This window comes from Rhinolophus sinicus, chromosome 12 (genome assembly GCF_057876585.1).
Source record: "Rhinolophus sinicus isolate RSI-liver-muscle chromosome 12, RSI-T2T, whole genome shotgun sequence".
NCBI classification, from domain to species: Eukaryota; Metazoa; Chordata; class Mammalia; order Chiroptera; family Rhinolophidae; genus Rhinolophus; species Rhinolophus sinicus.
The window spans coordinates 55,884,926-55,901,818 of NC_142512.1; the positions used below are offsets into that span (position 1 = coordinate 55,884,926).

Here is a 16,893-nt window from a genome sequence, read left to right on the forward strand (position 1 = left end):
TGTGCCCGCCTTGCAGGCTGGAGTGACAGGCGGGGTGTACCCCTGGGGCGGCCTGGCGAGCTCCCAGGAAGCCCGACAGCCGCGGGGGCTGCTCACCGGTGCGTGTCGCCCCCTCCCCGACCCCAAAAGGCAAAGTCGCGGCATCGGAGCTCCATTCCCCGGAGCGAATGTTCCAGGGAAGGTGCTCGCTCCTCGGACCCCTCCCCACATCCCAGGGTCCCGAATGGACGAGAGCGAGGATGCTCCACGCGGCCTCGCCCGCCGCTCCAACAGGGGGCGCACGGCGGGCGGGTCGAGCGCACCCTCCCCTAGGGCGCCGGCGCGGGCTGCCTGTCACGTGACCCGCCGCCGCCACCGCCCACCCGCTTGACGCGCCCTCCAGCACCTGACCCCGCTCGCCGCTGCGGGCCAGGCGCGTGCGTAGAGGCGTGCGGGGCCGTAGCTGAGCGCGCGTGCGCGGACGTGAGTCCGTCCGGGACCGGGCGCGCGTGCGCGGAGGTGAGCGGGCCGCGGGCCGCGGGCCGCCGGGGTTGCGGGCCGTCCCAGCGAGGGACTGGGGGGCCCGCTGCAGCGCCTCCGACGAGAGCCCGGCGGGTCGGGGCGATCGTGATGCCCAAAAGGGGGCGGGCCGATTGACTGGCTGGTCGCCGGTGATTCCCAATTGCAGAAGCTGCGCACGTCGCGCCAGGGTCCGCGCGCGGCGGGTCAGCAGGAACTCCCGGGCTCCCCAGACTGCACAGTCCTCGTTCACTCACCCAGCGCCGGGCGAGGAAGCTTGCCCGGCCTCTTCCACATGGAGGAAACTGAGGCACGGGAGTGAAGAACTCTCACTTCCCCGCCCAGGGGTGGAAGGGGGGCTTTGAACCCCGCTCGTCTACACCGCCACCCTGGTCTGGGGAGCAGCAGTTCCGAGCCACTTGCCTGAAAGGCTCTCCTGGTCAGCAGGGCCACTTGACCTCCTGACCTTCAGCTTTCCCCCATTTTCTGTAAATTGTCGAGCCCTGTGGGTACAGCTCTTCCCGGTCTCAAAAGTGGAAATCGTGAGAGGGGGTGTGGTGCGAGCCCCGCCTGTGCCCCTGGCACCTCTGCAGCTTCTGAACTCGCTGGGGAGGGGTGGGCAATGCCCAGGGGCTCCTGAATGAGGACCCTGCCCTACAGTCGCAGTTCCCTGGTTTCTGAGTCATGAGGCCACAAGGTGTCAGATGTGGCTGGAAGGGTCAGGTGGGGCTGGGGCACTGGTATAAAAGCATAAATAGTCTTTGTTCCCAGTTCTGGCACAGCTCCAAAACTCTTGGAATTTTGGGAGTGATAAGTGTCTTCTATATGCTAATGATGACGGGTGGCTGGGGTCTCTAGATGGCTTCAGGATGGGGACTGGTCTCCAGAAAGACAGAAGCAAGACTCAAGGGTGGGAACTTTCACCCCCAACTTCTTGCGAGCGGAGAGGGGCTGGTGATTGATCACCAGTGGCCAATGATCTAATCAGTGGTTCCTGCTTAAAGAACCCTAAACTCCTTGGGGTCTGGAGAGCTTCCAAGCTGATGAACACATTTTGATGCTGGGAGAGGGTTTGGAAGACCCTCACCCCTTCCCCCGTACCTTGCCATTGGGTGGTTTCTGAGTTGTAGCCTTTATAATAAACCCATGGCGCTAAGTAAGGCATTTTCATGAGTTCTGGGAGTTGTCTTCGCCAATAATTGAAAGTGGGGAGGTGTGTGTGTGTGGGGGGGGGGGGGTGAACCCTCACATTTATAGCCAGCTAGTCAGAAGTGTGGTGGCAACCTGGAGTTTATGCCTGGCGTCTGAGTGGGGCCGTCTTGTTGGGCTGAGCCCTTAACCTGTGGGCTTTGTGCTGACTCCAGGAGTTCATGTCAGAACTGAATTGAATTGTTAGACACCCAGCTCAGGTGCTGTGCTCTGAAATCCACAGCTGTCCTGACACCAGGCTGCTTCTGGCCCATAACACTAGGGCAAGCCACTTCTGGGAGCGCTGGGCCCCTCTCATGGCCAGCTTTGGCTCGAGAACCGCCTCCAACCCCGGTCCTAGCTGAACCTTCCTTAACCTGCATGGCAGTCTGGGATGCTTGGACCCAGCCACCTTCCCCACCCTCCCTTGGGGTTGGACTTGTGTGGGGTGTGATGGCTCTCCCAGCCTTCCCTGGCAGCCCCCCAATTTTCTCTCTGATGGAAATGAGTCCCCTAATAGTATCCTGGCACCCTGTCCCGTGTTGGAGTCTGCTGCTCCTCAGAGGACCTGGGCCAACAACGTTCCTTATAAAATACTTAGAACATACCGATAAACAACATGCAGGTAATAACAGTCTTATCACCACAGTAACTGACGTGAGGCTCCCCATGCAGCTGCTTGACAGACAGACCCAGGACCAGCGAGACTCCCCCAGAGGAGCGGTTTCCCCGCACCTAGCTGCAGGGCCCGGAGGGGCTCTGCTCTGCCAGCTGCTGGGGGCCAGGCCTTTCTCCTGTGGCTTTGCCATCCCTCGGCTGCAGTGACCAAACTTCTCCCCAGGCTGTTTCCATGCCCTGGTCCTCAGGAGAGGGACAGAGGGAAGGTGGCATATCCCCCTAAGGGCACTTTCTCCCCATTGGTTACAATGTAACCTTGGCCTCAGTCTTTAAACAGAATCGGCTCAGTCCATCTGCTGTTGTAACTTCCTTGTTCCACTTGTCAGTCTGTCATGTGGGTCTTTTTGTGTCATTAATCATGTTTACAGAAATTCTAAGTACATTTCATTTGTAACTTTATGAGACTTCACTGCATTCTGCAGCCGCCTCTTGGGGACTTTTCTTTCCCTTTTCCTCCTTCCGCCATGTTTGTCTGAACAGTGCTGGGAGCCCATCCACCCTTGCCTGCCCTGAGCCCCCAGAGTTCATGTCTGGAAGCTGCTTTGAGAGCCTCTGACACCCCGGCCACTCCTGCCTTCCCTATTGACCCCAGTTCTCCTCTCAGCAGGCCTCCAGGACCGTCCCACGACCCGCAGGCACCGAGACCATGGACATGAAGTGGCCGCCCTGCCCCCGCCCCCTGCTGGGGGCCTGTGCCCTCCTCTCTTTGGCCACCGCCGCCCTCTTGGGGCATGTCCTGCTCCACGATTTCATGGTGGTCCCCCGAGAGCTGCATGACTTCTCCCAAGTTCCCAAGGAGATGAACCAAGCTCACCAGCAGAGAGCCAGTGGCCCAGGGCCCCAGCCCAGCCTGGGAGCAGCGCCCACACAGTGTGAAGTGCCCCCCAACAGCCGCTTTGACTGCTCCCCAGACAAAGCCATCACCCGCGAGCAGTGTGAGGCCCGGGGCTGCTGCTACGTGCCTGCAAGATGGCGACCTCGGGGCCCTCAGATGGCGCAGCCCTGGTGCTTCTTCCCACCCAGCTACCCGAGTTACAAGCTGGGGAACCTGACCACCACAGAGACGGGCTACACGGCCACCCTGCGCCGAGACACCCCGACCTTCTTCCCCAAGGACGTCCTGACCTTACGGCTGGACGTGCTGATGGAGACTGAGAGCCGACTCCACTTCACGGTGAGCAGGCCGGGCGGGGCTGGGCACATGTAGAGACGGGGCAGAGTGGGTGTTTATGGCATGAATGTGTATTTTGCCCTCACTGGGAATCCAGGTGTGAGCAGACGGTGCCTACACTCAGCAGTGGCCACTAAGACAGTGACTCAAAGATTCTAGAACTTGCCCTGGAGGGCAGGTCTCTCACAGCCCAGTGGAGGGAGGTTAGGCCTCCCTCAGGAAGTGAAATCTCAGCCAAGACCTGAGGTCCTGCTGTGGTCAGCAAGTGGAAAGGTGGATGGGGCGGGAGGGGGGAGGGAATGTCCCAGGCACTGGGCAGTGGCATCCCAGCCACTGACTGTCATCCCCAAGGCAGGGCCTTTCGTCTGATTGTCCCCTGCAGTGTCCCAGTCCCTGGGACAGTGTCTGACACAGAGCAGATGCCCAGTAAAACCTTGTCCACTGAACAAATGTGCAGACGCAAAAGTAAGAGAGCCTGGCCCACCATTCCAGTGCTGTTGTCAACAGTAACGTAGAACGTTATCACTTACTGAGTGGTTACTACGTACCAGATGAGAGCTGCTGCGCTAATTGTTTTCTCATTCACCCTGTGACAGGTCTGCCAGGTTGAATAGCTTTGCCAGATTTATCAAATAAAAATACAGGGTGCCTCGTATTTTTGAACCAGATAACCAAGGAATGAGTTCGTTTTTAGTGCCAGCATATTCCATGCAATATCTGAGACATCCTTAGATTAAAAAAAAAGTTGTTGTTTATCTGAAATTCCGATTTCCTGGGTGTTCTGTATTTGCCTGGCAACCCACAGCAGGTGATCTCCTGACTCTAGGTGACGAAACCGAGGGTCAGGGAGGTTGGCCTTAGTGCCAAGGCTCACGCTTGGTGCACGGCCACGCTGGGACGTGCACGGACCCCTGGCTCCTCTGAAAGGAGTGGAAAATATGCAGGGGTGGCTGCCAGGCCACGAATGGCCTCATGACACCACCACTCTCGTCTTCTAGATCAGAGATCCCGCCAACAGGCGCTACGAGGTGCCCTTGGAGACCCCGCGTGTCCACAGCCGGGCGCCGTCCACACTCTACAGCGTGGAGTTCTCTGAGGAGCCCTTTGGTGTGGTCGTGCGCCGGAAGCTGGACGGACGGGTGGTGTGAGTGCCCTGACCTCGGGTGGGAGGGTCAGGGAGTTGGACAGCATTGTCCCTGAGCCCGTCCACCCTCGCCCCCAGGCCTCCTCGCCGTGCTGGGCCCCCCACCGCCACCCCCGGGGCCCTGCTGCTCGATGTTCCCTCGACCCAGAGTTCTCAGAGGCCCTCCCAGACATCCAGCCTAGGGAGTCCCAGCTGGGGGCCATTTTCCCCCAAGGGACATTCGGCCATGGCTGGAGACATTTTGGTTGTCATCCTGGGTGGAAGTGCTGCTGGCATCAAGTGGGTGGCGCCCAGGGATGCTGTTCAACCCCCATGATGCATAGGGCAGCCCCATAGCGCAGTGATCCCGCCCCAATGTGAACTGTGCCCAGGCCGAGAACCCCTGGTCCAGTGTCAAATGGCATACCCGCTCCAGGCAACATCCCCTTACGGCTTCATTTGTATTTTACTTATTTACCAAATACCACATAGCAGTTAGTGCATATCAGGCACTGTAGTTATTAACTCGTCTAAGCCTTGTGACAACGCAGAAGTCGGTGCTGTTATTATCCCCACTTTACAGATGAGGAAACTGAGGCACAGAGAGGCGAGGTGCTTGCTGGCAGGTGACAGAGCCGGGGCCCCAGCATCCCTGCTGTTGGCCACTCTGAGTCGAGTCCCTCAGGCTCAAGACCCCCATGGGGTCTTGTTGGATCGTTGCTGCCTTGGCAGGAGCCTTTCCATTCCCTCCTGAGCCTCCAGCTCCTGGAGCATTTCTGACCCACGGCAGGCGCTCGGCAAACATTTGTAGCCAGAAGGGGCATCGGTTGGTCATGCCATTGCCTCCAAGGGAAGCGTGCCCCCTCTCCGTCCCCCACCCCCGTTGGATGCACTGAAGCATCTGGGATGTGAGTTTAGACTCCAATGCCGCAGCTGTGACTGAGTGTCCGTCACAGTCCCCTCCTCAGGAGGACGGACCCAGGGCCCAGAAGGGGGGGTCTCTCGGGAGGGTCCATCTTGGGCTCGTCTGGCCATCGAGGGTGCGAGGCCGCCCGGTCTCTTCCCCGGCAGGCTGAACACCACGGTGGCCCCGCTGCTCTTCGCCGAGCAGTTCCTGCAGCTGTCCACCTCCCTGCCGAGCCCGTACGTCGCCGGCCTTGCCGAGCACCTCGGCCCGCTAATGCTCAGCACCAACTGGACCAAGGTCACGCTCTGGAACCGGGACGTGGCCCCCACGGTACGGGCTTGGCCGGGGCGGGCAGGGCTGGAGGAGCTGCGTGGGCGAGGCAGCTGAGGCCATGTCTCCCGTGTCCCAGTCCGACGTGAACCTGTACGGGTCCCACCCCTTCTACCTGGTGCTGGAGGACGGCGGGTTGGCTCACGGGGTCTTCCTCCTGAACAGCAACGCCATGGGTAAGCGAACGGGGGCCGCCTCAGCGCCCAGGCCGGGCTTCCCGAGTGCGGCCGCATCCCCCTCTGTCATAGAGGGAGCGTGGGGCGCCGGCACCTGCCCGACAGGCTGGGGGTATGGGAGAGGGGCCATGGACAGGGGTCTGGCCTCGTTTGCTCTTCTAAGAAATGAGTCCCAGGTGCCATGGCCTCTCCAGCTCTGCCCTTCGGTGACCCTAAGTTCTCTCGGGGGGTGGGAAGAGGCCAGAAAGGGGAGCCCCAGGGTCCAGCCACTCAGCATCTTCCCGTCCTGCACCAAGCTCTTCAGCAAGTCCTCAGGGTCCCCCTGCCCCCCAAGCAGCCTGCTCCCAGGCTCCCTGGAGGAGGACCCCTCTCCACAGGTGGTTTGGCCCGTCCATCCGTGAGGGGCCAAGGGCCTGGGGACAGGCGGGTATTTGTCCCTGAGCCCCAGGGCTGCTCTCCACAGATGTGGTCCTGCAGCCGAGCCCAGCCCTCAGCTGGCGGTCAACGGGCGGGATCCTGGACGTGTATGTCTTGCTGGGCCCGGAGCCCAAGAGTGTGGTGCGGCAGTACCTGGACGTTGTGGGTAGGCCTGCTCCCGCGCCCCGCCTGCGCCCCGCCCCGCCCCGCCCCCGCCCCGCCCCCGCCCCGCCCGCACCCCACCCCTCCCTCTCGCCCCCTCATGGAGGCCCGTTGGCTCGCAGGCTACCCGTTCATGCCGCCGTACTGGGGCCTGGGCTTCCACCTGTGTCGCTGGGGCTACTCGTCCACCGCCATCACCCGCCAGGTGGTGGAGAACATGACCCGGGCCCTCTTCCCCCTGGTGAGTGCTGGGGAGGGTCCTGGGGCCTGTGGGGGGCTGGCCAAGGACAGTGCCCACCATGTGCTGTGGCTGCAGGACGTCCAGTGGAACGACCTGGACTACATGGACGCCAGGAGGGACTTTACTTTCAACACGGACGGCTTTGCAGACTTCCCGGCCATGGTGCAGGAGCTCCACCAGGGCGGCCGGCGCTACGTGATGATCGTGGTACGCGCCCCTGCCGCTGTGAAGTGTGCACTGGCCCTTTGGGAAGCAGAGGGGCCCAGGGCCCGTGGCTCCAGCCCTAGGCGACATCTTCCTCATGCCTGTCGTGGTCCCTGAGGACGTTTCCTGAGCATCTTCCATAGGGAAGGGATATCAGATTGACAGACTTGGCCCCTGCTGTCCAGCATGAGGGTCCCTGGGGACATCTGCCTGCTGATCAGGGTCCTTTGGGTTGTAGGTACTTGACCTGCTTAAAGCCAGAGGGGTGGGGGTGCTCCGCTGTCACCCAGTACCGGAAGGGCCTGGGTAGCTGTGTGTCTCCTGGCCCTGCCTCCCCCAGGTCAGCTCTGCCTCATGGGGAGGTGGGCAGGACTCTGAGTGGCCCAGCATGAAGACACACCCCCGGGCCAGTCCCTGCAGCCAGAGGGATGGGATTCAGGGGCTGGTCCAGCCGTGCCCAGTGCTCAGCCCTGCCGCTGGAGGAGGTGGGAGTGGTCGCCACCACGGATCCCCCTCAGTAGAGGAAATCCATTTGCTGAGAGACTCGGAAGTGCTCTGCTGCTGGTCATTTTCATCACTGCGGGCCCCCTGAGGGCAGCTAGCGTCCTTGGCCACTCAGCAGCGAGGCACACTCAGACCGTTTCTTTATTCTAAAAGAAATGTTCACTGCAGAACGATTGTGAAACTAGAACTCTTAAAGCAGAGGTGAAACTTGCTTCCAGGTGTGGTCCCCTTTGGCCAGCTGGTGCCACTGGCTCTGTCTCTGCACATATGTGTGCATGTGCATGTATGGGTGTGCAGTACACGTGTACAGCTTCACCCTGCCTCTGTCCCCGTTAACATTCTATTGCGAGCGTTTTCCCAGTGACTGGTGCAAGGCTCTGGGCAGTTCCCTGTCTGACTGGTTTTTCTCACCCCCAGGATCCCGCTATCAGCAGCTCTGGCCCCGCTGGGAGCTACCGACCCTACGATGAGGGTCTGCGGAGGGGGGTTTTCATCACCAATGAGACCGGGCAGCCACTGATTGGGAAGGTAGAGTGGGGGTCGGATGGAGGAGGGGTGAGGAAGCGGGGGTCCTGGCCAGTGGGGTCAGGAAGCTGTTATGGAAGAGGGTATTGTCCAGTGGGACAGAGTGGGGTGGCGTCACAGCTGGGGGTGGTCCTCCTTCAGTCCTTCCGTCAGGGACCCTTGGCTTCATGGGGTCCTGGTCCAGCCCAGGCACGAGCTCTGCAGACCCTTAGCAAAGCCTTGGGGCCCTCCCTGTCCTCCAGGCCCCTGAGGCTTCCTGACGGTTCCCAGGCCTTCCCATGGGGCTCCCAGTAGAGTCCTGACCTCTGTGTTCCAGGATGTGCCCAGAACCAAGAGGAAGGGGGCCCGGCCAAGGGGTGGCTGGGGGAGGCTCCCAGAAGTACAGATTTGGGGCCTGTCAGAAAGTGGGTCTTAGATGAGTTTTCACCAGGGTCCCTCTCACCAGTGGCCCTCACCTGCACAGTCCCAACCCCCCAGGGAGATGGGTGAGGAGCAGGGGGCCTGGTCTCCCCTCTGGCCTTCTTCCAGGTGTGGCCGGGACCCACTGCCTTCCCCGACTTCACCAACCCCGAGGCCCTTGACTGGTGGCAGGACATGGTAGCCGAGTTCCATGCCCAGGTGCCCTTCGACGGCATGTGGATTGTGAGTATGGCCTCGGCCCTGGGAACCCCTCGGCCTGGGGGACTGGCCCCACCGTCTACACTGTGTAGGCTGCCCACCTCTGGGCCTCTCTTGCAGGACATGAACGAGCCATCCAACTTTGTGAAGGGCTCCATGGACGGCTGCCCCGACAGCGACCTTGAGAACCCGCCTTATGTGCCAGGTGAGCTCTCCCACCTGCTGCCCCACCGGCACCAGTAATGGCTCAGGTTGTGCTGTCTCAGTTGGGGGACTTGAAGCTCCCAAGTCATTTCTGAGGAGCCGATGGGCATAGCCAGCCCGGGAAAGGGGAGAGGAACCCAGGAGTAAGGTTCAGGTGGGGGAGGCGTGCAGCTGAGGCCAGACCCTCGAGGGAGGGTGTTTTGGGCTTTGGCAAATGGACAGGGAGACTGGGAATGGGTCAAGGGCATGTGTCTGGGGTCTGCAAAGGGCAGCCTTCAGCGCCTGCCTGTTCCTGCCCTTGGAGAAGTGGAGACTATACAGGGACGCACCCCAAGTTCTGAGGGTGCTCCCGGGACATGGGGGGGCACCAGTCTGCCGGGAAGGGGCTCCACAAAATCAGTCCCCTCTCCTCCAGGGGTGGTTGGCGGGACCCTGCGGGCAGCCACCATCTGTGCCTCCAGCCACCAGTTCCTCTCCACACACTACAACCTGCACAACCTGTACGGCCTGACGGAAGCCTTGGCCTCCCACAGGTGAGGCCGCATGCGGGGGGCTATGAGGGGCGGGGATGGGCCCAGGGCAGCAAGGGGAGGGAGCCCAGGCCCCCAGGGGGTAGCTGGTGGCCCAAGCACTGTCCCCCCAGGCCATGCCCAGCACCTCAGAAGAAGGGGGGTCTGGGCTGACAGGCTTGTCCCCCGTGACATGGTGTACCCGAGGGTCATCAGGGGCCCAGGCACAGCTGCCTGCCCAGCAGAGGTTGGCAGTGGCCTGGCCTCCCTCCTTCCTCCCAGCTCTGCACCCTGCTACACGGCCGGGCACTCTGGTGGCCGTGACCCCACTCTGCACAGCTCTCTGTCCCCCTGCTCCACCCAGGGCCCTGGTGAAGGTTCGGGGGACGCGCCCCTTTGTGATTTCCCGCTCAACCTTCGCTGGCCACGGCCGGTATGCCGGCCATTGGACAGGGGACGTGTGGAGCAGCTGGGAGCAGCTGTCCTCCTCCGTGCCAGGTGAGAGCCCTGTGTGGAGGGGAGGTTTGCCCGAGCTGGGTGCTGGGCTCCACATGGCTCAGGGAGACGCTGCTGCTATGGGGGGGGTGTCGTGGGGGTGCGCTGACTCAGATGGGACATGGGGCTGGCCTACTGTCTCCTGCACACCTGTGCAGGTCAGCTCACCTGTGGCACCCCACTTCTGGGTGTCCCCATCCCTGCTTTGCCAGGGCCAGCTGTCAGAGTCCCTCCTTTCACGATGTCCCTTCTGGTCGCCACATCCTGAGCTGCAGGAAACTGCATTTGAGCTTAGTCCACAGGGTGCCACCCGTCCCACCGGTCTCAGTGCCCGCTCCCTCCTGCAAAAAGAAAGTTGACTTTCTGATACCACTGACACATGCTAGGCCCCTGGATGGCTCAGGATGAGGGAGTGCCGGGTCACCAGGGGTCACCAGGCTGCCCCTGAGAAGAGCCCCCACTACACAGATGGCAAGCCTGGGAGCTCCTTGACAGTCACAGGCTTGCTTCTGTGTGGGGGCATCTCCAGACCCTTGGGCTACGGGAGAGTCCTGGCGAAGTCCTGCCGAGAAGTCCCTCCCTCCTTCCAGAAGCTTCTGGCTGTCTTTGCCTACAGGTGCCTTGGGCTCTGATTTGCTCCCTGGAGCAGGTGTGGCAGATGGGGCCCGCATCTGCAGGCCAGTCTCTGAAGCCTCCTGCAGAGCCAGGTCCAGGTTCTGGGGTGTTAGTTCTGCTGCGAGCTGACTGTTACCAGGCAGAGGCCGTGCAGCTCCCAGGACCTGTTGCAACCAGACAGGAATCCTCACGGCCCCAGGCTGCAGTGTCCCCTCACGTCCTCTGAGTCGTGGTGGGGCCCAGGCTGAGATGGCCTGGAACCTGACTCCAGCAGCTCAGGGGACTCGGCGAACTCCCTGCTCTGATGCAGTACCACACACTGGGGGGCTCAGATAGCAGAAACTTCCTTGCAGCTCTGGAGGCTGGTCAGGCGGTGGGGCCGCACGCTCTCTGCGACCCTGGGTAGACTCCTTCCTGCCTCTTCCAGCTTCTAGTGACTTCGGCAGTGCTGGGTCCTCGTTGGCTTTGGGCTGCGTCGCTCTGATCTCTGTCATCTCTTGGCCTTCTCCCTGTGTCTTTGTCTTCTTAGAAGGTCACCAATCATACTGGATTAGGTCCACCCTAATCACCTCATGTTAATTTGATTGCATCTGCAAATAAGATTACATCCAGTGGATGGGGGTTAGGACTCCGACATTATCTCTTGTGGGACACAGCTCAGCCTTAACGGGCTAGTTTGCTGTGCGTACCCCTCACGGCAGGTGCGGGCTGCCCTGCTGACCACGGGTGGGAGAGGCACAGGCCAGCGCAGTGCTGACCTGGGGTCAATGCAGAGCCGCCTCCAGCCAGCTCAGCAGTCACATCCATTGGCTCCTGGTCCGTGAGCTGGCTGGGCCCTGGCAGCCTGAGGCCCCGTCTGACCCTACCCTGCAGAAGTCCTGCTCTTCAACCTGCTGGGGGTGCCCCTTGTGGGGGCCGACATCTGCGGCTTCCTGGGCAACACCTCGGAGGAGCTGTGCGTGCGCTGGACCCAGCTGGGGGCCTTCTATCCCTTCATGCGGAACCACAACGACCTGCACAGCCTGGTAGGCAGGGCGGCCGGGAGGGTCTGCCTGGGACCACCCCCTGACGGAGACAACACGCCAGGAGCTGGCCGGCCGAGATGGTGGGGTCTCCTGGGGCCCAGGTGCTTCCTCTCACCCCTGCCTCCCCCTGCAGCCTCAGGAGCCCTACAGGTTCAGTGATTCGGCTCAGCAAGCCATGAGGACGGCCCTCACCTTGCGTTATGCGCTGCTGCCCCACCTCTACACGCTGTTCCACCGGGCCCACACCGGGGGCGAGACCGTGGCCCGGCCCCTCTTCCTGGAGTGAGTTCCCTGGGTGGGTAGGGAAATGGCCCACGGGCACGGGGTGGGGGTGTGTGTGACCCCAGAGGTGAGACCATGGCCTGGCCTCTTTTCCTGGAGTGAGTGTCCCGAGTCCGGGGGGACGATAGCCCACGGGGACCAGGGTGGGTGGGGGGTGGCCGCAGGCCTAGTGACCCCAGGCAGACCCATCCTGCTGCACGGTGTGTTCCCTGGAACTGAACGAGGGAGCAGGTTGCAGCTGAGTGAGACAAGGCCAAAACCTGGGCCCTCCCTACTGGGGTGCTCCAACCCCAGTTCCCACCCCTTAGATTCCAGCTCAGGGCTGGGGCCATTGGAAGTCCTAGAAAAACCCGGAAGGAAGGACCCTGAGTACAGGCCCATGAGATGATAAAGCAGCTTGTAAAGCTACCACGACTGAGTCCGTTTGGGGCTGGTTAAGAGAAAGGACCTCAAAAAAATCCAGCAGATGCCTCGAAACAGGACTCAGGCACACGTAAGAAGGCACCGTGTGGTAGAATGGCGTCTCAGCTCAGCGGCCGAAAGGAGCCTCGCGTAGTTAGGCAATCAGGTAGCTATTTGAAAAACCAGTTTATTTTCTCATGACATACAAACCTAAGTTCCACGTGGATTAAATAGTTAAATGTCAAAAATTAAAGTGTAGAAAATGCTACAGGGAAACGGAAGTGAAGGCTTCCTGATGCTCGGGCAGGACAGGCTTTCTAAGCATCACAGCCAAGAGCAGAGGGAAGGAAGGGTTTAATTTAGGGAAAAGTTAATACTTCTCGAACATAGAAAACTATTAAAACCACTCTGAACATAGATTGTAAAAGTAAGTTAGAGACATTACCAATAAAAAGACAAAGAATCCGTCTCCCTGGTAGAAAAACTCAGCGATCGGTAAGACCAGCACAAAGAACCACATAGCTAAGTAGGCAAGAGCACGAGCCGTGGATGGCATCATGCCCGCCGAGCCTCCCTGCTGGCCTTGTGAGCACACTGACCTCAGGTCCCCCATCCCGCCTGTGTGAAGGTTCCCTGAGGACCCCCGCACCTGGACCGTGGACCGCCAGCTCCTGTGGGGGGAGGCCCTTCTCATCACGCCAGTGCTCGAGGCCGGGAAGGTTGAAGTGACTGGCTACTTCCCCACCGGCACGTGGTACAACCTGCAGACGGTGAGTCTTGGGACCCTAGAATGCTGCAGGACCCTAAAATGCGGCAAGAAAGGGGTCCCTCCCTCCTGTACTGTTGGCGTGGACCAATGGTGTGGAAGGAGCACATGTCCATCGAGTCCCAGCGGCTCACGGGCCTCTTCTGGGCACTCCATGTGCAACGTCTAGTGCAGTCCTTGCAGTAACCCATTTTACAGATGAGAAAACTAAGGCCCGAGCAGGTAACTCACCAGGGTCCCATGGGTCTCACTGCATAGGCTGAGCTGGGCTTTTACTTCTCCCACTCCCAAAGTCCTGTCCCTCTCAGTGTCCTCTGACCTGCCCCCTCCCTGGACCCGGGCTTGGCACGTCTCACACTCTGCTCCCACAAAGTGGCCTGGGCTCTGCCCCTGAGGTCACACCCAGCCTGTCTCTGCTGAGCCTCCTGAGCCTCCTGATGCAGCCCTCCCTTGGCTCCCGATGGTAGCACAGGGCTTTGGTGTTGCCTAGGGCTCTTCGTGACGTGCCATCCCCCTCCAGGTACCAGCAGAGGCCTTTGGCAGCCTCCTGCCTCCACCTTCAGCACCCTTTAAGTCTGCCATCCACAGTGATGGGCAGTGGGTGACGCTGCCAGCCCCTCTGGACACCATCAACCTCCACCTCCGGGCTGGGCACATCATCCCTCTGCAGGTACCTGGGCTGACACCTGAGCACATTCACCCAGCTCTGGGGCTGCCAGGGCCCCATAAGCCTCTGTCCATCCCCAGGGCCCCATGCGGACATGACAGTGTCTGAGGGTGGAGGATGGGAGCGTCCAGGGAGGACACGCAGGATGCAGCCGGCACTGACTCATGGCCAGGCCACGCAGGGGGCAGCCTGCTTCATCAGCCCATTTTGGGAAAGAGGCAACCAGTCTGCAAACATCCTCCAGGGTGTCCGCCTCGGACAGGGCTGTCACCACGGGTGTCCTGCAGACCCTGGTTTCTTGCAGTGTGGGGCTGTTCTCGCCTACTGTACTTCCCGCCCTGGGTCTGAAGGCCTCTGCCAGGCTTACAGCGGTGACGTGTACCACCTCTTTCCAGGGCCCCGGCCTCACAACCACAGAGTCCCGCAAGCAGCCCATGGCCCTGGCCGTGGCCCTGACAGGGAGCGGGGAGGCTCGCGGGGAGCTCTTCTGGGACGACGGGGAGAGCCTGGGGGTGCTGGAGCGCGGGGCCTACATGCAGGTCGTCTTCCTGGCCAGGAATGTGAGTCGTGCCACCTGCCCGGGCTAGAGGCGGGACTGCCCTGATCTGGTGAGGGGAGCTGGGCCTGGGGGCCTGGAATGGCCGCCTGTCCCCGGGAGGGTCAGCCCAAGTGAAGGTGGTCTCTGCCCCACCGGGGAGAAGGGCCCAAGTCCCCGGCACTCTGCCGGCGTCCCAGGGGTTTGTGTCAGGGCACGGTGCCGACCTGCCCTTTGCTCTCTGCTGTCCAGAGGCCTGTCCGGCAGTGCTTCCTGCCCTGGCCATCTGCCGACCTCCCCGGTTCTCTCTCTCTGCTCTGGCCAGAACACCATCGTGAACGAGCTGCTGCATGTGACCAGTGAGGGGGCTGGCCTGCAGCTGAGGAAGGTGACGGTCCTAGGGGTGGTCACGGCCCCCCAGCAGGTCGTGTCCAATGGCATTCCTGTCTCCAACTTCACCTACAGCCCCCACACCCAGGCAAGAGGGGCCACAGGCGGGGCCAGGGGGCTTGTCCCCAGGAGGGCTGAGGGGGCGGGACGTGCCAGGGTTCCTGGTGACCCCAGGCCTGCCGAGCTGGCGTCATGGGAGTGGCCATTGGAAGCCAGAGGACACAGGCCACACAAGGGGCAGAGAGGAACTTTTCCCTTGGGGGGAGTGGGGCGGATCGGGCCCCTCAAGCCCATACCTCTCCTCTGCCTGTGTCTGCATTTCGGCAGCTTGTTTCCAGTGCCGAGGGTGCTCGTGGCCCGAATCAGCTGGGAGGGAACAGCGAGAGCCTCCCGGGCCAGGCAGGCCCGGTGTCCACCGCCCGCTTGTGTCCAGACTCCTGTCTGCCGAGCGCTCGGGTCTCCCTGCTACTGGCCATTGGAGGCTCATTTTTCTTTGTTCTTGTTTGCAGACCCTGGCCATCCCTGTCTCGCTGGCGATGGGAGAGCAGTTTCTCATCAGTTGGTCGTAACCAGGGGACGGGGGTGTTGGGCGTTTACTGGAGGAGCTTGTGTGTCCAGCGGCTCCGCGCACCGTCAGCCGTGTGGGCCGGGGGTCAGAACGCCTACCTGTCGCATGGCGCTGACTTGCCTCCAACACTGATTTGCTTGCATCTACCTCCTGTGCTGGGGCTCTGGGCCAGCCGCCCCCTTTGATGGCTTTTCTGCCCAGATCCCAAGTCAGCTCAGTGCCCCGAGGGTACCCTTTTTAGAATGTTATCCTGGAAGCCTCTGTCTCCATAGTTCGTCACCGGAACGTGAGAATATCAGCTGCCATCAGCTGCCTGCGTGACAGCGGAGAAGGTGGTGTGTGGGACGGGACGTGGTACCTGCCCCCAGCAACTCTGGTTGCTCTGACCGGTGACAGGAGGGAACTGGGTGGCCGCTGCAGGCTGCTTTCTGGGCATCTGCCCCCAACAGGTGGGGGTGTCCACCAGTTCGACGAGAGTAGGCCCGGGGACCCCGGGAGAATTCTCAGGACTGGGGAAACCTTGAACCCTAAGTGCAATTCTTTTTAATAAAAGGAACTTTTGCAGTCAAGCTTCTGCTGGTCCTTCTGGGATTTGGGGTACGGAGGGTGTGCCCAAGGGCTGTGACATAGAGGCAACCTGTGGGGACAGTGCCAGGAGTGCAGTTTCCAGGCTCTCGGCCTCACGTGGGGGAGTGCTGGCTCGGGTGGTGGATGGCCATCAGCTGCGGCTGGTCGGCCGTCGGCTGTGGCCGGTTAGCCAATTGGGCACTGATGTAACTGCCACGGCTGCGCTGGTTGGGGAGTCGGTCGGTTGGCAGGCAGAAAGTGGACGGCAGGTTGCAGGTTGTGTGGTTCCAGCCTCCAGTGAGACTACAGTGGTATGTCTCCCCTACCTATGGCTCCGTGGGTGTTCCTTTTTGGCCTCACCATATTCTGCGTTCTTGTGTGGGGAGCGGGACTAGGGGCCACGCAGGCTGCTCCGCACGACACAGCCACTCCATCCTTGATGGTCTCCTGGACGTTCCCGGGCGGGGTGTGTGTGGAACTCACAGCACCTCACATCCCAGTAGCTCCCATCTCTAAGGTCACTGGACAACGACCAGCTGGGCCTGTGCCAGAGACACATGCTAGGAGCTGTGCCCCCGCCCTCGCCACTCCACGCTGTGTGGACCGGGCTGTGTCGTCCCACACTCACGTCCCCGGGCAACCATTGGTCTGCTCTGGGCCAGTATAGTTTACATTTCCTAGAACTTTATCTAAATGGAATCATACAGCATGTATTGTTTCTTTGTCTCACTAATATTCCTCAGTCACTTTGTTGAAAACGCACTCACCAACAACCTGTGGTCTATTTCTGGCCGTGCTGCTTGTTCCGTGGATCTATACTTGTGTGTCTGTCCTCGCGCCAGGACCAGCCTTTGGTGCTACAGCTCTGTAATGGTTCTTGATACCAGGTAGTGGAAGTCCTCCAACTTGGTTCACTTGTTCAAAGTTGTTTTGGATGCTAGATCCTTTGTGTCTATGTAATTTTAGAAATAGCTTGTCCGTTTTTAGCCCCCCCCAAAAAAAAGCCTCTTGGTATTTTGACTAGGATTGTGCTGAATCTATATATATCAACTTGGGAAAAGCCGCCAGCTTATCAAACTGACTCTTCTAGTGTGGGGACAGAGTCCCAGAGAGCAGTTTCCAGGCT

At 60.8% G+C, this 16,893-nt stretch overlaps 1 protein-coding gene across 4 annotated transcripts; it reads left to right on the plus strand.

Moving 5' to 3' along the window:
• The first annotated feature begins 343 nt into the window (after positions 1-343).
• GAA (alpha glucosidase) lies at positions 344-15,769 on the plus strand. 4 transcript variants are annotated; one of them, XM_019735662.3, is made up of 20 exons: positions 344-498; positions 2,972-3,538; positions 4,534-4,679; positions 5,730-5,895; positions 5,975-6,071; positions 6,535-6,654; positions 6,773-6,891; positions 6,967-7,098; positions 8,017-8,127; positions 8,653-8,766; positions 8,863-8,947; positions 9,362-9,479; positions 9,820-9,953; positions 11,439-11,590; positions 11,724-11,872; positions 12,903-13,044; positions 13,561-13,710; positions 14,103-14,267; positions 14,568-14,720; positions 15,142-15,769. In XM_019735662.3, exons 2-20 carry the CDS (start codon positions 3,011-3,013, stop codon positions 15,199-15,201), a joined length of 2,841 nt encoding a protein of 946 aa, XP_019591221.3. In that variant the 5' UTR covers positions 344-498; positions 2,972-3,010; the 3' UTR covers positions 15,202-15,769. The 4 variants fall into 4 exon arrangements, with proteins under 4 accessions (XP_019591221.3, XP_074176815.2, XP_019591223.3 ...); XM_074320714.2 differs by having other exon boundaries at positions 347-498; positions 2,969-3,538; XM_019735664.3 differs by having other exon boundaries at positions 352-462.
• Positions 15,770-16,893: the final 1,124 nt, after the last annotated feature.

Bases quoted from the DNA above. Each gene is read 5' to 3' on its own strand.
- GAA (XM_019735662.3), top strand. From the start codon at position 3,011: ATGGACATGAAGTGGCCGCCCTGCCCCCGCCCCCTGCTGGGGGCCTGT. The intron at 8,948-9,361 runs GTGAGCTCTCCC...CCTCTCCTCCAG, and splicing joins GAACCCGCCTTATGTGCCAG to GGGTGGTTGGCGGGACCCTG. The intron at 9,954-11,438 runs GTGAGAGCCCTG...CCTACCCTGCAG, and splicing joins GCTGTCCTCCTCCGTGCCAG to AAGTCCTGCTCTTCAACCTG.